The 20,585-nt window shown below is 41.0% G+C and overlaps 1 protein-coding gene across 15 annotated transcripts in view; it reads left to right on the top strand.

Annotated features, from left to right (window-relative positions):
- MAP2K5 (mitogen-activated protein kinase kinase 5) overlaps positions 1 to 20,585 on the top strand; it is a 245,996-nt gene that overhangs the window by 170,508 nt on the left and 54,903 nt on the right. For 10 of the 15 annotated variants that reach the window (XM_064570255.1, XM_064570250.1, XM_045899805.3 and 7 more), the window contains 2 exons: positions 11,651 to 11,677; positions 11,989 to 12,021. The exons of the other annotated variants lie outside the window; for them this stretch is intronic. In XM_064570255.1, coding sequence (XP_064426325.1) covers positions 11,651 to 11,677; positions 11,989 to 12,021 — 60 coding nt within the window. The remainder of the gene's footprint in view (positions 1 to 11,650; positions 11,678 to 11,988; positions 12,022 to 20,585) is intronic. 15 annotated transcript variants of the gene reach the window in all.

Genomic DNA, 20,585 nt, shown 5'->3' with positions numbered 1-20,585 from the left:
GATCTCTGCCCCCAAGGTACTTGGCACATCACAGGACATTTTCTAGACTTTCAGAGGTGGGGAGCTGTCATGCTCAGATGAGCTAATGCCTAAGAGGACACTTTGAAAAACATAAGAGGGTAAACAAGAGCAAGGTAATATTAGTATTATTTATATTTCCAGAAAGTACTTTAGGGATTTACCTATGTAACTCTGAAAATATATGACCATGTCTCATGTCTCACACCAGGTAGGACTAAAATGAATTACTTTTCTGATCCCACAAGAGCCTTCCTTTACAGTCTTTCTTTTTCGACTTACAATTTATCATTCACAATCACAATCATAATATATAGAATTATATACAGAACCTAGTCGTTTTTAGTTCAGTAACTGGGGACCCTGATTCTTTTACGATTTTTAAATCATCAGCTTAGCCCAGAAATAGAATTGAAGTTTGAAGTCATGAACTTGGCGCCCAATCTGGCTTTCAGGTGGCCACTTTGCCATCTTCTGTCCCCCTCGGGGTCTGTGGTCTGGGAGCCCTTGCACTGTTTCCCCTTTGGTTTTTATTCGTGCTCTTCTGCTACTTCATGGGATCAGAGAATTTCAGAATGTGACAAGATCTTACAGTGATCTCCTCCAACTCTTTTATTTTATAGAGGAGGAAATGGGATTCCAATAGCCATTTGGTGACTCCCTCATGATTACCAGGTATTTAGCCACACGCTCAGACTGGTTCCCACTCTAGAGGGATGGTGCGGGGAGAAAGAGCCCAGATGGCCATTTTTATTTTACAAAACCATCCACTCAAGTACTGCCTCGAACTGGTGTGTCTGCAGAGTTGGAAGTTACTGTCCCAGGATGCTCCCTGTCTGCCAGTTAATTGCTGATGGGTACAGATCTCTGGGGGCAATGTGGTCCTCAGCAGCGGTAACAGCAGCAACAAAGACATCAGCTTTTACTGTACTCCAGTGTTTTACTTATCACTATTTTCAGTATAGAAAACTTGGGTAGATTTGGGGCTCTAAGTTAAAAAGGGGGCAGACCCGCCCAAGTTTTGTTTGAGCACAGATTACTTTTTAGATGTTTAGCAGTTCTGGATTAATGCCCAGGGGCGGCTTGGGAATTCTTCCTCAGCTAAAATGCTAATGATGCTAAGAACCCAACCCTCTTTAGTGCCAATAAAATGGACAAGCTAAGTTCATTGAAAACTCAGTGAGTTGTCTAAAAGGAGCAAAGAGCTGATTCGATTTAGGACTGGAGATTGCCCGGGACACACCAGGTGGAAAGAGGGTCCCAAGGGCTGCTAGGAGCTAGGAAGGGAGGCAGTTGTCTGTGTATGCACACAGTCAGGGTGTCAGCTCCAACACATTATGGGAAACTGAGGCAACCAAGCAGAACCAAGTGTGGACTCTGTCAAAGTCTGTAGGTAGTGACTGCCATGGGGAGAGGGAAAGAAAAGCTGGAGAATAGAATGGTCTTATGAGGAAAGGAGGCCAGAGGAGGAAAGAAAGATCAAAGAGGGTAATGAAGCTTGTCTTGTTTTCTGTTCAGAAACAGGTTGCAAAGAGCACCATTCTGGGCATGAGGAGACCGTGAGTGTAGTCCTGGTTCTAATGTGGTAAAAATACAGTAAACAAGAGAAAGTTGCCGACTAAAAGCCTTCCTCCAGCCCCTGCTCTTTGGACAGCCCTTTGCCACCATAGCGAGGCAGCCGTAAACGCTCACTGACTCAGGGCAGAGAGGATCCGGAGGCAACAAGTGACACACCCAGCAGGTGACAAGTTAAATCATTGTCAGATTATGGTTTATCCCCCCACCCCACCCCACCCCACACACAGATCTCAGTTTTCTCATCTGGAAAAGGATAGAGGTGTGCTAGGTCAGTGATTTGCAGAATGATGGGAAGACAGGACATGAAGTCGGTGGGAACTTACTCCTGGACACACACACACATGCATGCACACACAAATACCAGAGCAGTTCTGGTTTGCTCTGTTAATTTTTGTTAATATGTCTAAGTAATATCTTATGTGAACTTTGGTAAACACAGAGTCTGAAAAACGCTGTCCCAGATCCTTCTGTGGTCTCCTTTATCTGGTATGAGCAGTGTCCCCCTCTTTTCCACACCTTCAGCTACCTTTCTCATCACCGTCTCCCCAGGTACGCTCTTGGACTCCACTGAACTGGATTTCACTTGTATCAAAGTATGAGAGGTGTGCCCTACAACTCTGAAACAGAAATCAAGCTTTGTTCAGTTCATTCTAGATCCATGACTTCTTTTCTTTAAGTCCTGTTTTGAATCTCATTCACAGTCAAGCCAGTAAGACACATGTGAGTTAACATGGTTACATGTGACTGTATTTCAAGAATCTTTCCTTCCTAATTCCATATGAAACATGTATTGGCAGCAGTTGCCGCTTATCGCAAAATCTCAGCAGGCCAAACAATGTTGTCAAATACATCGTAGCAAAAAAAAAAAAAAGGCAGCAATATGTAGAGTCTTAGCCCACAAAGAAAGAATTCCTTAAAATGCCTGAAAACATCCCTTTTTGGGGGGACACTGTCTTAGAAATCTACAGCACCTTGAATCTAACAAATTGTATTTTGTCCAAATATTGAGTGGCATTTAGAGGAGAATACAAGCTCTATGCTTAAGTCTTAGCTCTGTCACTAATTTTCAGTGACCTTAAATAAATCCCTCATTTTTGTGGACCAGCAATTGTGGCTTGTCCATCTTCTAGGCCCTAGACTCCAGTACAGTGCCTGGTATATACTTGATAAAGGTATACGAATCAATGAGTTAGTGATTTAGTCTGACTTGACTTTTTTACATGTCGGCATAGCAGATTTTAGAATTAGAAGGAACTAAGAATCAATACACATTTTTAGGCTTTAGATTAATAATTTTGTCCCCTTTTCTTCTGTGTCCGTATTTCCACTCTGTCCTGCCAGCATTAATACCCAAAGGATAAAAGCTTCCAAAGAGTTGTCTTAAGATACTGGAGGGTTCTTATGTAAGAAAAGACATGGATCTGTACTGTCAGGAGCATAGAACTGGAATGAGAGGTAGAATGGACAGTCAGAAGACATAAGCTCTCCATCATTGTATGCATCCTGGCAGAAGGCCCGTCAGCCAGGAGCGTCATGAAGAAGGGATTCAGGGATCAGAGAGAGGTGGGTCAGACTAAAAAACTTTTAAGATTCTTCCAGGCCCCAAGAGTCTATGATTCAACTTCAGTGTTGGACAGGCCTCTCCAGAGCCAAAAGGCTGATTATGTATTTCCTATCTGTTGCAGGGGAGGGGCAACAGGTAGAAATCAGACTTGTCTAGATTCTTCACTTGGTTGAATCATGTACTCATTTTGACTCTCGAATACTCTGTCAGTATGAAACACATAAGAGATAGAAGAGTATAGGAAAGAAGTAATTCTTTTTCAGTCCAAGATTTATAAACTTCCGTGTTTCCCTCCATTGAGCCAACGATGTGATGGCTATCAAAAACATGAATGGACTTAGAGCCTCCAGGAGTTTCTTCTACTGAATGGTGTATAATGTCCAGAACGAGGTGACTGAGCCAGTCAATGTGAGGTATACGTGCGGGTGTGGGTGTCCTGCTTTATGAGGACACGCGCCCATGGCATCACATTCCAAGAAAGCCATCACAGTGTGGAGAATGTGAAACCCTGCCTACCCCTCCAGGCAGCTTTCCAGTTCAGGTAACAGCAAACTCAAGTTGCCTCAACTGCAAGGGGACTTGATTGAACTGCATGGCCAAAAATCAAGTATTGCTGGTTTTCGGTAGAACTTGATCCAACAAGTCACTTTTGGCTCTGTTCTTGGTGGGCTTCTTCCTTCACAGACCAAGACTGGCTCTTGGTGGGCGCCTGGGTGGCTCAGTTGGTTAAGTGACTGCCTTCGGCTCAGGTCATGATCCTGAAGTCCCAGGATTGAGTCCCATGTCGGGCTCCCTGCTCGGTGGGGAGTCTGCTTCTCCCTCTGACCCTCCCCCCTCTCATGTGCTCTCTCTCACTCTCTCTCTCTCCAATAAATAAATAAAATCTTAAAAAAAAAAAAAAAAGACTGGCTCTTGGAATTCCAGGGCTACCGGCTTCCCAATGAGAAGGGAAGAGCAGGTCTCTCTTTCCTATAGGCAACCGGAGGCCCTAGGCTTCAGTTTGATTGGATCAGCTTAGCTCCCCAAGCGTGGGGGATTTAGATGATGCTGACTCCTTTAAGCCTGAACCACATGCCCCACCCATAAAGCTGATGATGAAGTAGCTGGTGGGGGAAGCACATGGGCTATTTAGGGGCAGGGAAATGGGATTTGAGTGTCATTATTAATTGAAGGGGGAAGAATAGAAGACAACCAATCATAGCAAATGATCAGAGGAGGAAAACAGGGCGTTCACTCAGGAAAGAAAACATGGTGGAGAAACAACCATCTTCAGATATGTGAATTGCCATCACTAGACATAATCACTACAGCTCCAGACCATGGGCACATCTCACAGGAGGACATATTTGAACTCATAAAAAGAAAGAACCTTCTAACAATTTAAGCCACCCAGGATAGAATCATTGGAATCCCATCTCTGGAAGTCTTCAAGCAAACACAGGATACCTGCCTGTCAGGAATATCATAAAGTGAATTTCCACATGGAGCAAGGAGTTGGACCAGGTGACCTCTAACATCGTTCTGTATTCTATGGCATGTGGAGGATTGAAGCTAATAGAGGTAACAGACTAAATGAGAGCTCCAGAAAAAAACCCTGTGAGACATTTTGACACCTTAAAAATCTTTTGCTACAGCAGATTTGTTTGACCATAAAGCCACAAAAAAGCCACATCTCTCCCTGCTGCCTCCCCCCACATACACACATAACTGATGTTCTAAGCTAGACTCTGAAATAAGACCACCCTTTTTTGGAACAAAGAAAAGAGAAAAGTTTGATACAACAAATGTATCTTCTTTGAAAGGGAAAATCTCCTAATCTTATCTGAAAGGAAAGTGCTTAATGGACATCTTGGCCAGGCCTAGAGACATTAGGGAGAAGGTTAATTTTATAATTCACATGGATCATTTTAAATTGTGTTTCTGAGCCCCTGCTTTTCTCACAAAATTCAGGTCTAAATATTAAATTCACATTTGCCCAGAGGATGATTTACTAGGGTTCCTATATACCTATGTGGAATGGGACATGAGCTATGTCGATTTTAAATACACAAGGGATAAAAGAGTGGAGACTGGCAATCAGGTCCTTTCTTTCCTGCTCACTGACTGGCAGACCCAGCAAATGAATAATGTTATACTGTACCTTGATGCTCCAGCTGCTATGTTTTGTGTGAAAATGCATTGTCCTTGATACTCGGGAAGCAGTAAGAGCCAAGTGATCTAATTTATGGCTTTGATGATTTTCTGTCTGGTCCCATCTGAGCTGAGCCCTCCTCTAGGCATCTTAGAGCCTTTCTGTCCCACCCAGCTGTTTGTGAAATTCAGGGATATCTAGTTTTAGCTTTTCAAAACTGGTCATTCCTGAAGGCAGCAGAGAGAAGGTGCCATGAGTAGATCTTAGAAGGTGGGAATCCTAGTGACTCTCTCATATCCCGTTGAGTAGCTCCTTGCTAAATCTTCTTGCCACTTATTTTTGTTTTAAGTCCTTAGTTGTTTAATTCTCGTGACTTATTTTTTCCTTTTGTTTTATATAAGATATGCTAATAGACTTACAGGCATGATAAGAACTTGAACAAGGACAAAGGCTGATAAACAGGAGAGATACAATGGCACAAGTGAATTATACTTGTTCATTTTATATTATTAGTAATTATATATTATTCATTTATTTTGTCTCATCCTGCATTCAATATCTAAAAATATCAGTTTATCAGAATTCTCATTTATGGTTAGATAGGGTACATTTTGTTCTACTCTTTTTTTTTTTTTTTTTTTAAGCAGTCCTTTGTTTAGGAAATCTTACAGTAAGGTAGTGGTGCTAAGCAGTATGTGTTTAGCTTGTGGTCATGTGGAAATAATTTTTCTTTTCTCTTGTTGAAGCCTTTTTGAGATTTGGGCACTTCAGTTTTGCAAGTTGTAACTGATTGGAGGTGGTGTGTCCCTAAGTTTTAGCACCCAGCACCATGCCAGATAAAATTAGATCGAATGCCAGTACCAGCTTCTGAGGCGATGGGGGTCTGACTGGAATTCCGAGGGTCTTTCTGACTCCAGCGTATATGCATTTTCTCCACACCAGACAGCCTCCTGAGTCAGCAGTCAGGTCTAGGCCAGGCTGTATCTGTGACCTTGGACACTGCGCCCCTCTAAACCGCAGTATCCCTAATAGCAAAATGAGTAGATTGAAGTAGACCATCCCTGCAGCTACTTTTCATTAAGAAAAAAAATTTTAGGTTATTATTCTTCATTTGTAATATAAAAGTCTCAGTTTACCATAATCCTGGTTTATATTAGGCAGGGTTAAGCTTAATGCATCTGATTTGAGAAGAGAGTCTGCAAAATAGCTATTGTTGGGGCACCTGGGTGGCTCAGTTGGTTAAGCGACTGCCTTCGGCTCAGGTCATGATCCTGGAGTCCCGGGATCGAGTCCCACATCGGGCTCCCTGCTCGGCGGGGAGTCTGCTTCTCCCTCTGACCCTCCCCCCTCTCACGTACTCACTCTCTCTCATTCTCTCTCTCTCAAATAAATAAATAAAATCTTTAAAAAAAAATAGCTATTGTTGCTAAAACATAAAACAAGTGTACAGTAAGAATAGAGTTGAACATGGAACGGTGCCAGTCCGCGCGCACACGCGCCCCTGGTGTACTTAAAAAATGCCAACCATATCATTTAATTTCATATTTCTTTTTTCTACTTAAGAGAAAATAACACAAGCTTGAAAAGCAGTAAATATGTAAAGAGAAAATTTGTCAACTGATATTGGAAGACCTGACCTCGGTCACGCATAAATCTCTCTGACAAGGGCTGCAGGGCAAGCCATAATTTCAGAGAGTAAAAGAGAAAATGAAAGGTCTAGCCAGTGTCTTCTCGCAGTTACATAGGTGGATCATTTTAGTTTTCTGATTGTGCTTCTGCACATAATGTAAAAGGGCTGGTGGCAGAGTCTTTTCCATTGTGTGTAAAAAGCGCCTCCACAGAGATGGAAATGGAACGTGGGGCTCCCAGAGTTGCTATTTCTCACCAGTCGTGGACTTTACAAAGTTGAGGCCCCACAAGCAAACTTTCGCATTGGCAGTTTCCTCTCAAGGATCATTTTCCAAAGTCATTAGTCGTGTTATAGGAGCTTTTGAAATTGCCAACTACATGGTCCTTGCAAGGAAATAAATGATAAGTGTTACAGCAAGAACACCCCATAACTTATACTTAGGCCTGCCTGTTATAAAGTCAGTCCTCCCCGTTTAAACACATGAAGATCTGTCTTACATCAGACTGAGGCTTAACTGTCCCCGCTTAGTGTCACTTAAAGTCTTGTAGCTAAGGGCTGGGAAAAGAAGAAAAAAAAAAAAAAAAAAGCTGTGCCCAGAAGACAGAAGAGGGTCATCTAATTAGTTTATCAAATGCTACTAGTTCTGGAGACTGATTAGCAAAGTGTAATGATCGGAGCAGTTATTGTTCTGTTCATTGTCCCAGAGTACTAGTTACACATAGGAAACCCAACTCAGGAAAGTGGGCCGGCAGGACTCTGGACTTGGACGAGTTAGTTACAAACGGCATTTCATATGTTGTGAGGGACAGGCAGTTCATCAGCCCTAACAATGTTATTGTGTTCTTCTGAACTCTGCTCTCGCAGCGAAGCATTTGGAAGGCAGACCTAGAATAAAGAGAGACATTCACAAAGCTAACATTTTCTATCGAGTACCCTTAGTACCACTTTTAATGTGCTGTAAAATGAGGGGCTTCACTCTTTCCTGAACTGTGTGCAAAAGCAGAGGCAATGACTAGAGGTTGACTTTGTTGCGGTCTGTTTTATGGGCACTGTGCCTGTCCAGCAATGTGATCTTGAAAAAGGTAAACAACAAAGAGTTTAGCAGTGAAAAATAGGCCTAATATAAATACAGTCGAGTCCATGGCAGTTCAGAATTTGAAAAATATGACTGTGGCATTAAATTTTCGGTGGAATTAAACAGAGGAACAGAATATAACCTTTAAGGCAATATATCTGAGACAGAGAAAGAAAAGAATATATCTAACTCTATTGTCTATGTGGCATTCATATAAAGAAAAGCACAGTAGCTTTATTTAATTGAGAAAATGAATCAATTACAATGATGTTGCATCATCAAGTTCTTGTGAAATAGAAGATATAAGTCACTGTGTTGTGTAACAGTGTTAAAAAGTAATTGAGTATCTTAAGCATTTTGAATCAATTTCAGGTACTAGCACTGCTACCTTAATACAAAATTTATGAAGATGATTTCATATAATATGTAGCTATCAAAGCCGTGTAATAAAACCTGGTAACAACATCTCTCTTTAAGAACCTGGGAAAAATAGTATAGTTATAAGATCATAAAAAAGACTTTGATGTTGTTGTTTCTCTCTGTCTCATAGTAAAGAGAAAGCATTAAAACGGTAAAATTTTAAGTTGTCTTAAACCATGGTTTCTTTTACCCACAGAATAGGGCAAAGTGGAGACCTCTAAGAGCTCGCTCGGTTCATGAGGAAATGTTCTCCCCTGAGCTCATTTCACACAACTTATGTGTTGCTGGAAACGATGTTGTACAATTTATTCCTGAATTTATTTTGAAACATCTCACTTAGAACGTTTGCCTCATGTTTTTCCTCAGAGAATGTTGTAATTCCCCTGACTGTTGGAAATTTGTGAAAAACATTCTCTTTGCCAGAAATGGATTTCTGATTCTTGGTTTGTTACAAGTACCTCTCCTGTTGAAGTAGATATATCTTGAGAAGAATGGAGGGTGGGGGAATAGTATGCATGTGTACCTGGAAAAAATAAAAGCAAACACCAAAGGGATCTCCTATCGTAGAAGTGACCTGGGCCTTTCAAGATTTTTGAAAGGTGGTGTGGCTTGTTACCAAAATCCTTAACCACTCCGGGGTGGTTAACCCGTCTTCCTTTTTAAACTAAATCTTTACCATGAGAGTATCACGCAGAAGTACTCATTGACTAGAGGAAGGAGCAGTGATTCAGCATAGCATTAAGTGGGAACTATCCAAGTAGACTACCAGCTAGTCAGCATGGGACAGAGGTTTCAGGGAGTGGTGACCAGGGAGAGCAGGGGTGAGTAGGCACCATGTTCAGTTGGGATAATACACAGGAAAGTGCTTTTAAAACACTCAGGCACTAGGTGAAGGGTCTGCTGATAAGCCATATGGATGCAAAAGAAACATGAAAACATAGTTTTTGCCCTTGAGAAGCTTGCAGTCTAATTCAGAGGAACCCGCCAAAAATTGGTGATTTATCAACTTTACCACACCAAGTATAAATACATACAAATCCAGTTGTTTTTAAATAATGCTGTGACTGTCAACAGATATAATACAGACGCTGGAAAGAAAGGAGCACAGGAGAAACGCTGGCATCACTGTTCCTGTGGCCTTGGGCCTGCCCCATCCTCTGGGAGGCCAGTCTTCCCATCAGAGGATAGAAGTGATCATCCCTGGGGCACCTGGGTGGTTCAGTCAGTTAAGCGACCAACTCTTGGTTTTGGCTCAGGTCGTGATCTCAGGGTGATGAGATTGAGCCCCGTGCTTAGGGCTACTCGCCCAATGAGGAATCTGAGATTACTCTCCCTTTCCCTCTCCCTCCCCTTCTGTTCCTCTTTCTAAAATAAATAAATAAATAAAATCTGGGGCGCCTGGGTGACTCAGTCGTTATGCGTCTGCCTTCGGCTCAGGTCATGATCCCAGGGTCCTGGGATCAAGCCCCACATCAGGCTCCCTCTTCGGTGGGAAGCCTGCTCCTCTCTCTCCCACTCCCCCTGCTTGTGTTCCTGCTCTCGCTGTCTCTCTCTCTCTGTCAAATAAATAAATAAAATCTTTAAAAATAAATAAATAAATAAATAAATAAATAAATAAATAAATAAATAAAATCTTTAAAAAAAAAGAAATGATCATCCTTGCCAACCTCAGGGTGGTTGTGCAGATCAAATATACATGGAAGAAGTTTTTATTTTTTATTTTATTTCTTTTTTAAAATATTTATTTATTTGAGAGAGAGAGCACAAGAGGGAGAGGGAGAAGCAGACTCTCCCCTAAGCGCAGAGCCTGACGCGGGACTGGATACCAGGACCCGAGACCATGACCTGAGCCAAAGCCAGATGCCCAACTGACTGAGCCACCCAGGGGCCCCATGGAAGAACTTTTTAAAATACCATTAAAATTTTTTTAATTTAAAAAATACAGTTGACTCTTGAACAACATGGGTTTGAACTGCATGGGTCTACTTATATGCAGATTTTTTGGATAAATACAGTGTATAACTATAAATGTATTTTCTCTCCCTGTGATTTTCTTAATAGCACTTTTTCTCTAAATTACTTTATTATAAGAATACAGCATGTAATACATATACCATGTAAAATATGTGTTAATCGACTGTTCATGTTATCGGTAACACTTTAGGTCAACGGTAGGCTGTTAGTATCTGGGGAGTCAAAAGTTATATATGGATTTTCAACTGCACAGATGTTGGCATCCCTAACCCCTGCATTGTTCATTGATCAACTGTCCTATTACTATATTCCCTATATTTTACTAGCTGGTTGGAGCTCAGTTATCTCAGCAAACAACTGACCCATCAATACCGTATTTGGTTCCTGAAATTTTCCTTCTTAGGAAATTTAGTACCTGGGACTCCGTTTTCATGAGTTTGTGATAACTGCAGTCATTTGTGTGGGGGTGGGGGGGTTGAAGTGTTTAGTACTTCGGTAACACACTGGGTGTGTTATTAATTTGGTGTCACATTTTACTAACTTTCTAAGAGAGATGACTTATCCATGTTAGATGTGTGAGCAACCTGCCTTCACAATGTTGATTAGGAGTAGGCATTCACTTGTCTCTGCTTTTTATTCCCTGAAAAACTGTGTAAAACTTGCATGAATTTGATTTTCCCAGAGAGTATTGCTTCCCAGGAAGCAGGCTGAAGGAACTTTGGAAAAGGTGGAGTCTTCACCCCACTCTGGAGTTAAAGACAAATACTTCAACCACATAATTAAAGTTTTCTTCACAAAATAGGGGATTGTGAGCAGACACTGGCAGGAATCCAAAATTCTAATTTCTGACTATGATTTAATTTCAATTTTAAATAAATCGGTTTTTAATTTAAAAAGAGTGAGCTTCATAACATTAGCAATGATTGCAACATTAAGCCCAGTGTTCACAATCTAGCAATATAAAACATTATTTATATCTGAATCGTAAACAGCCTTTTGAAATGGATTATGGTTTTTCTCCCTATTCTAATACAACCTGGAGGGTACTAAAAAGTGTTGTGTGAAATTAACATTCTGCTGACTTTTGCCTATAAATGAGAAGCGAGCTATTAACATTTGTGTATTTTCATTATGTAAATTGTGTTAACACATGCCCACAAATTGCCACCAGCAATGCAATAATTTTCTCTCAGTGATCATAATGTGTCCAAGTGAGTCATTTTGATTATGACATGCTAATTACATATTGCCTTTTTTCAGATTCAGAAAAACCAGGGATCTTTAATGGTAAGCTTTATGAGTTCAGAAAAAAATTCACTTTTCTTTTTCCTGATGGCTGCTTCCTTTGCATGCTTGAATGCCTTGTTTTAAACTTAGCAAATTGCATTTTGAAGAAAATGCAAACCTTTAACTGCCTGTATTAGATTAGGTACCATTAGAAATAATAGAACATCCTGAGCATCAATGTTTTTATAAGAGTTTGCTGTTGTTGATTAATCTTGCTATATTTTATTGCATTAATGATTTTTTCTTTCCACTCCACTGTAAAGATATTGCATAGAGGCTAATACTTTTTCCTTTCTTCTTTCCCATTGCAGCCTCTCCAGCTTCTGCAGTGCATTGTTGATGAGGTGAGGCATCGTCTTATGTGCTTTCACTCCTAAAGTCATTCCTAATGGTGTGGAAAGCTTATATTTTGTTTCCTAATGAAGCACAATGCCCAACATCCTCGGAGCCAGTTGTGTTGTATGGCTCTGAGCTGTGTTACGTGGACTGGCCTTGTCCTGAATCCCAGTCTTCTGATTCTGGCCCAGAATCCCTGCCCAAACAGACTGTCCCACAGGCTGGTCCTCAGGGGTATCGGAAGCCCTAAAGACAAAACAGGATAATATTAATTCATCATCTCCCTAGCCAGATGGGGATGGAGCCGGAAATTAAAGTGGTATCATTTTTTTGTTTTCCGTAGCAGATATTTAAAGTCATTCCAGTAGACAAGGGTCAGAGTTGAACAGCAGACATAAGCTGGATAAAATTTGTCTTCCTTGCTTTATTTACCCAAAGCATAGCAGGGTGATAACAATGTTCCAGAGCTCTAGGTCAACAGTTTAGCTTTAATTTCCTAATTAGCCATTTTCCCCTAGAATACATTCCTAACTTCTTGTGCTTTTAACAAGAATCCTCACATTTTAAGTCATCCTACCTCTGATCATCCTTATCCATTGAGTTCCATTGTCCTTTGCCTTCATGGAATTAATCTACCTGCTTTTCTTTCTCAATCTACTTTTTCTACTCCTTATTCTGAATTTAAAGTCTGTTTTTCTCTAAATTAGCAGAACATAAGGCTTATAGTGCATGAAGCTCTCAATGAGGAACCATTAATGTTTTTTAAAAACTGACTTTTTCTGGGCTTGGGCTTGCCTACCAGCAATGTTTATTTTTTAAACTTTAATTTTACAATATTTAAAACACTTGTAATGAAGGCGATAAATGATTCAGATAGGAAAGTTTGAAAGAAAAAAACAAATCGTAATTCATAATTATTCCTCTCAATTAAACATCTGTATAACCAGTTATGAGATTTGGGAGAAAAAATAAAGATCCTCCAGGGAAAAAAACAAATGCACACACATATCACAATAATAGTAAGAATGGGGCTCTAACATCCTTAATGGTTGCATCCGCCAGTCCATATATCCCCTGCAAGCCATAAACCATGTTAGTACAAAAATGAAGGCATCGTCTTGAAACAAATGGAGGTCGCATTATCTCAAATATCAGACAGGCCCCCTGGATCTAATAGCTCATCAATATCTTCTGTCATCTTAGAATCCAAAAGCATCCTATCCCCATCAGAACCCTCCCAATTAAACTGATTTTCCTGAGGTCCCCCTCCAGGGTTTCTTAGGGCCAGGCCCAGGGAAACTTGGCCTACCCGGTCAAATGCACAGCCTGCCGAGTTTTCTGGACTCTACTGTTGCTGGTCTGCCAGGCTCCTGGGTATCAGAACATTCAGGTACAGATACTCCTCACCAGCAGTATATGTATTGCCGGGGAGCTTTTCTGGATCAAATAGATATTTCCATTCCTTATTTAAAATAGCAGTGATTGCTATTAAATTGAAGATCTTTTACTTGCTTGATTTGGGCAACATCCTGAGACTTTTGAAATTATCCTAAGGAGATGTTCTAAGGCGGGTAGGTATGTGGGGAGGACAAGAGCATGTAACTTCAACAGTATGTTTTTCTTCATAGCATTTCTTCCTCAGTTGAGAGAAAAATATCACTTAGACACCTCTTCCCACTTATCCGAAAGACATATTAAAATATTCTTCCTTATGGAAACTTGGGAAATTCACATTGCATTTACTAAAACAAACATAAATTGATCTTGGAACTGAGCTGCTGTTCAGTGATGAGTATTAGGAAACAATTGTCCAGATGACTTGCCTTTATGCAAAGGGCATAAGGGCTTCTAAGAAAGAAAGGATGGGGAGGGGGATGTAAATTACTGTGCCTGTCTCATGTTTGTCAGACTTCTCATTGCTGTGGTACAGTGTTTTCAAAGAGTGGTCTTGGGGCTAACTGCATCAGATTCTTGGATCCAGATCACTGAATTAGGCTTTCTAGGTGTGGAGCCCAGGAATCTACATTTTACCAGCTTCCTAGGTAGCTCTCTGCACATTCAGGTTTGAGAACCTCTTCTGTAATGTGTTTCGGGGCTAATCTGCCCTTTTAGATCCCAGAGGGCTGTGAGTCATCTATCTTCATTTGTACCTGACTTTTAGGGCTTCTTTTCCTGTGTGAATATAACCAGCTAGGATTTGAGCCATGTTACTCCTTGAGTGTGGGATATGCCCCATTTTGAAATGTGTATCCAGTGGTAGTGTGTACTGTTCGAGATAAGTCAGATGAAAAAGTACCACCCCTAAAGGAGCCTAGTTCAAACAAGATGGATGTATTCAGAGTCGTATATAAAATAGCTAAGTAAAGCACAGGGTAACATACTTCATTATTATGTGCATACCCAGCTTGACCTCTTGCATGGCCAGGTAAACAGTGAAGAAGTAATAAAACAAGGCCAGGTGGGCAGGAGCCAGCCCTGGAGTGGCTAAAGGTGAATGTCAGAGCCAGGGCGGGAGTCAGGAAGTAAAATCATGGAACAAAGCCAGCTAGCTACCAGATGTCCAGACAGAAGACACCAAAAGTTAAACACGAGTAAGAACCATGAACATGAAATTTGGACTGCAGATCAGGAACTGGAAGGATAGTCAAGGTAATAAGAGAAGCTCCAATCAGAAATCAGGGCAATCCAGTTTAATTTTGGTAGGCAGAGTTTTTCTGGCTTAGATCAGGCTAACTCAGGATATGAGTGATATCTTAATGATATTGTCAATGCCTCAGACTTGCTTCTCTCAAAAGAACTTCTTATTTTAAAACTGTTATATAATCAGGCCCTCTCTAGGCCCCAAATACCTGTGATTTGAATACTTGATTAGTTGTTAAGTGATAAGTGTCTATGTATGCCGTGATGCCGTAGCCATCCAATATCTGTGGGGAATAAGACAGCCCCTACTGTCTAGATAACTGAGATTTACCACTTTAAGCTCTGACATCAATGAGAAATTTTCATTTTAGGAAAGAAGTGTTTCTAAAACAGCCTGTTTTAGCAGCCTGTTGACAGTGTGTAATGAATATCATTTAACCTTTTCTTGTTGACTCAGGTCCTTGTTAGTGACAGTGAACTAAACTTTGATGTGAACTAAACTTGATAGTGAACTAACATGATAGTGAACTAAACTTTGATGTATTGATGCCCTCTAGGGCTATAAAACTGTGTGGGGCTTACCTTATTTTTTCACTGAATTTTACCAACCCTTTGCCTGTGTTTGACCTTGGCACTCAGTGATATGCTTGGGCCTCTTGAGGTGTATAAAATCATTTGTTCTGAGGCCAAATAGACTTACGTGGCTCCTCTTGGTGCTTTCCCATGTTCTCTCTTGTAATCACCTCTGGTTTCTTTGGTCACTCTTCATTCTTGACAGTGACTACCTGCTACCCCAGTGATCTAACCATTTGTCTTCAGTCTTTGCTCTCCTGATAGTGACCCTAGTAAAACTAGCAGGTACCAAATGAAATCAGAAACCCAACTAGTATGTGTAAGGTCAAAGCTCATCTGAAAAGAAAGATAGAGGCTTGTGCCTCTCTTTAATGAAGTAAAATGGGTGGGCTTGTGTGCAGTCATTCAGCAGATAGTTATCAAAAGTTCCTGCTCTTTGATAGCCCAAGTTGAGCAGACCATGGTGAGGACAGCCTCCAAGCCTAGAAAGAAACTGGGTTTCTGGCAAGGTACCCAGGCCAACTGCAAACTAGGTGTGTAAGTGAAAGTAGAAAGGCAGAAGCACAGTCCCACGTCCTGAGCCAATACAATGTGCTGGCACTCAGGAAGCTGCATAGCCATTTAACACTCTCCCCAGTGCCTAGGGTTCCAGCTTGGCTGGCAACAAAGGATTGGCCACATTGGTGTGGCAGGTGGGGATACAACAATGATTTCTGGGTCACCAAATCCCAGGCTGGCTGGAGTCAACTAGTGGACATCAGACATCAGTGCTAGGAATTGCAGTGATGGAAGTGAGAACCTCACCCTTGAGCCTGCCCCTAAGGCATTCACAGCCTTGGAAAAGATATGGACATGGAAATGAATAGTGTGGTTCAGTGTAGGGTGCGTCTATAGAACCCAGGGACCCAGGGTTTGTTCTGGGGGTGATTAGGAGAGGCCCCTCAGGATAGGTGGCATTTAAGCTAGGTCTTAAAGGATGACTAGGAGCTTCCCAGGTCAGGAAACGAAAAAAGTAAATGTCAGGCAGAATGGTTTGAATCCTTCTTGTGAATCATTTTTAAGTTCACAGATGTGTTTCAGAATATTCAGATTGTCTAAAATATGACAACCAGAAAAATGGATTATTACTTCAGTGTATATATATATATGTGTATATACATATATATATATACATACATATATATATATGTTTCAAACATATTATGGCTAAAAATAAATTCCTATCTAACATCTGTAGGTGCTCAGCAAGACAATTAGCAAATCCCTGATTTAGACTTCTGTTTATTCACTTTACTAGTAAAAAGTGAATTCTTTTAAGTCATGCTTATACCTGATCAAAAATATCTTCTACATGAAAGGTTTGATTTCTTAGAACTACAAGGCCAACAGACACATGAAAAGATGCTCAACATCACTAATCATCAGGGAAATGCAAATCAAAACCACAATGAGCTATCACCTTACACCTGTCAGAATGGCTAGAATCAAGAAGACAAGAAATAACAAGTATTGGTGAGGATATAGAGAAAAGGGAACCCTCATGCACTATTGGTGGGAATACAAATTGGTACAGCCACTGTGGAAAACAGTATGGAGGTTCCTCAAAAATTTAAAAATAGAACTACCATATGATCCACTAATTCCACTACTGCATATTTACCCAAAGAAAACAAAAACACTAATGTGAAAAGGTGTGTGCGTGCCTGTGTTCATTGCAGCATTATTTATTATAGCCAAGATATCAAAGAACCCAAGTGTCCATTGATAGATGAATAGATAAAGAAGATGTGTATGTGTGTGTGCGCGCACACAGTGGAATGTTGCTCGGCCATAAAAAAGAATAAGATCTTGCCATTTGTGACAACATGGATGGACCTAGAGGGTATCATACTAAGTGAAATAGGCAGTAAAAGACAAATACTATATGATTTCACTTATATGTGGACTCTAAAATCACAAAACAAATAAATAAAAGTGGAAACAGACTCCTCGATACAGAGAACAAACTGGTGGTTGCCAGAGCTTGGGCGGGGCGGGCGGGGGGGAGACAAAATTGGTGAAGAGCCCTGGAAGGTACAGGCCTCCAGTTATGGAGTGAATAAGTCACAGGGATGAAAGCTATAGCATAGGGAATATATTCAGTGGTACTGTGATAGCATTGTAGGTGACAGATGGTAGCTACACTTGTGGTGAGCATAACATAACGTATAGAGTTGTCAAATCACTGTATTGTACACCTGAAACTAATATAACATTGTGTGTAAACTGTACTCAAGTAAAAAAATTTTTTAAAAACTACAAGATTTGTGAAATTCCAAAATTTATATTCTGAAATAGAAGCACAAACTTTTAGTGGTCAGTAATGGGCTGTAATTGGGCCAGGTGTGTAGACAAACAATAGGCTTGATTGTTGAAGGTGCTACCTCAATAATTCTGAGATACACTGACTGTTCTTCCCTGCTGTGAATAGAAAGGAAAAAGGACTTGGTCTTAGGAATGTCATGGCATAGCACTCTATGTAGAACATCTGGGTGGGTCTGCTGTAGAGTTTATCCCTTCTGCTTACTCCAAGAAGGCTTTCTGAAGAAGATGAATGCAGAGCAGGGCTTTGATAGAGGACAGTGGCATAGACAGAGTATGGATACTAAATGGACAGCTGGCCAAGGAACCAAGGGGCTCAGGAGGAAGAAGATAGAAGGAAAATACAAATATATAGAAACAGTACACTGCCAGAGAGCTAACCCCACCCCCACCCCCAACTAAGATCAGGAAAAGACAAAGATGTTCGCTCTCACCACTACTCTTTGACTTTGTATAGAGACTCTACAAAGGAAAATTAGTCAAGAAAAAAAAGACATCCAGGTTGAAGAGGAAGAAACAAAACTGTATTATAGATGACATGATATTATATACAGAAAACACTAGAAAATACACACATGAAAAACTGTTGATAAATGAGTTCAGCAGGGTTGTAGGATACAAGAACACACAAAAATCAATTATATTTCTTTTTTTTTTTTAGATTTATTTATTTTAGAGAGTGCGCACATGAATGCACATGAATGAGGGAGGGGCAGAAGGAGAGAATCTTCAAGAAGACTCCCTCCTGAGTGTGGAACCCAATGCTGGGCTTGATCTCATGACCCATGAGATCATGACTTGAGCCGAAACAAGAGTCAGGCGCTCAACTAACTGAGCCACCCAGGTGCCCCAAAATCAATTGTATTTCTGTACACTTGTAATTCAAAATGAAATTAAAACAATTCAAGTTATCAAAAGAATCAAAGAGAATAAAAGACTTAGGAAGATATTTAATGAAAGTGGAAAACTACAAAACATTATTGAAAGAAATTTAAGACCTAAATAAATGGAAAAACATCCCATGTTCAGGGAATGGAAGCCTTAATATTGTTAAGGTGGCAGTACCCCCCAAATTGATCTGCAGATTCAGTACAGTATCTGTCAAAATCCCAGTGGGCTCTTGCAGAAATGGATGAACTGATCCCAAAATGCATAGGGAAATGCAAGGAACTTGGAATAGCCAAAACAGTCTTGGGGGGAAAAAAAGAGAGTTGGAGGATTCATGCTTCCTGACCTCAAACCCCAAAATTGCCATAAACATGATAGTATAGTGCTGGCGTAAGGACAGACATATGGAATAGAACTGAGAATCCAGAGATAAACCCATATATCCATGCTCAGTTGTTTTCCAGCAAGGACGCCAAGACCATTCAATGGTGGAAGAATCATTTTTTCAACAAATGATGCTGGGACAGTTGGATATCCACATGCAAAAGCATGAATTTGGACCCCTCCTGATCACATCATACATAAAAATTAATTCAAAAGAGTTCAAAGACCTACATGTAAGAGCTAAAACTATGAAACTCCTAAAAGGAAGCATAGATGTAAATCTTCAGGACCGTGATTTTAGGTCACAGTTTCTTAGATACGACACCCAAGAGCATAAGCAAGGAAAAAAACTGTACTTCATCAAAATGTAAAATGTTTGTGTGTCAAAGGATGCCATCAAGGAAGTAGAATCACTGCAACAGGCCAAGAGTCAGAGTGGTGGCAAGCCACAGCTCTAAAAAGGAGACTTGTGTGCCTCCAGGTGGGAAGTAGGGGAGGTGATGTTTTCCCTTGTAAGGTCTGTGGCTAGGAAGGGGGGCTGGACAAGAAGGCCACAGTGAGGATGGGAACAAATGGCCAGCTGAGTGATAGGCAAGAACTGGAGGGGGTGTGGGTGTTGCTATGGGGTTGTCCATAAAGAGTCAAGTAAAGCTTAAGATGGGAACAGACTGTTGCCAAAAATAATAATAACAGTAATAATTAATAGCCCATCATTACAAACCTCCATTTATAAGAAGTCTGTGCCTTCACTGAGTTCTTAGGACTCTGTCTAACCATAAATTTTAATGAAGACATGACAGCCTCCACTCTTTACTTAGCTGCCTGACTCGCATGTGCACATCATTATAGTGGCATTAAAAAGAGTCCTTATAAGGGGCACCTGGGTGGCTCAGTCGTTGAGTGTCTGGCTCTTGATCTCAGCTCACCTCTTTTTTTTTTTTTTTTAAGATTTTTTATTTATTTGCGAGAGAGAGAATGAGAGACAGCATGAGAGGGAGGAGGGTCAGAGGGAGAAGCAGACTCCCCGCTGAGCAGGGAGCCCGATGTGGGACTCGATCCCGGGACTCCAGGATCATGACCTGAGCCGAAGGCAGTCGCTTAACCAACTGAACCACCCAGGTGCGCTCAGCTCACCTCTTGACCTCAGGGTCATGTGTCTGGGCTCTGCGTTGGGCTCCATGCCGGGCTTGGAGCCTACTTAAGAAAAAAGAAAGAGTCCTTATGAATGGGGACAGTCATCCACCCCACCAAACACCTGAACTCACAAGAACTCTTCACTTAGATGAGGCTCATCTAATAGTTTCTAGAAATGCCGGCAAACATGTCCAGTGCTAAAAGAAAACAGCGTTTGATTGCCAGCACCCACTTGACGGAAGAGGGTAGAGGTTAATCACACGGCTAGACACTTGGACATGAACCGGGCAAACCAAGAGGCAACTAACATCTCTGTTCTAGCAGAGGGTGACACACGAAGAAGGGGATGAGAAGATTGAGGACCAGGAAAGAGGGAAGGAAAGGAGGGAAGAGTCTGCTTTCGAAAGCACATTATTAAAAAGCTTCTAAGCTTTTCTGTCTTTTTTCTCCTACCACTCCATCTCCATGGAATTATCTTTTTAGGAAAAAAGAAGATAGTAGGAAGGGAAAAATGAAGGGGGGGAAATTGGAGGGGGAGATGAACCATGAGAGACTATGGACTCTGAGAAACAAACTGAGGGTTCTAGAGGGG

This window comes from Mirounga angustirostris, unplaced genomic scaffold (genome assembly GCF_029215605.1).
Source record: "Mirounga angustirostris isolate CCGP_5_RB_7025 unplaced genomic scaffold, mMirAng1.0.hap1 SCAF_9, whole genome shotgun sequence".
Classification (NCBI taxonomy): domain Eukaryota; kingdom Metazoa; phylum Chordata; class Mammalia; order Carnivora; family Phocidae; genus Mirounga; species Mirounga angustirostris.
Note: the sequence above shows the minus strand (reverse complement) of the source record. Positions and strands in the feature narration are given on the sequence as shown.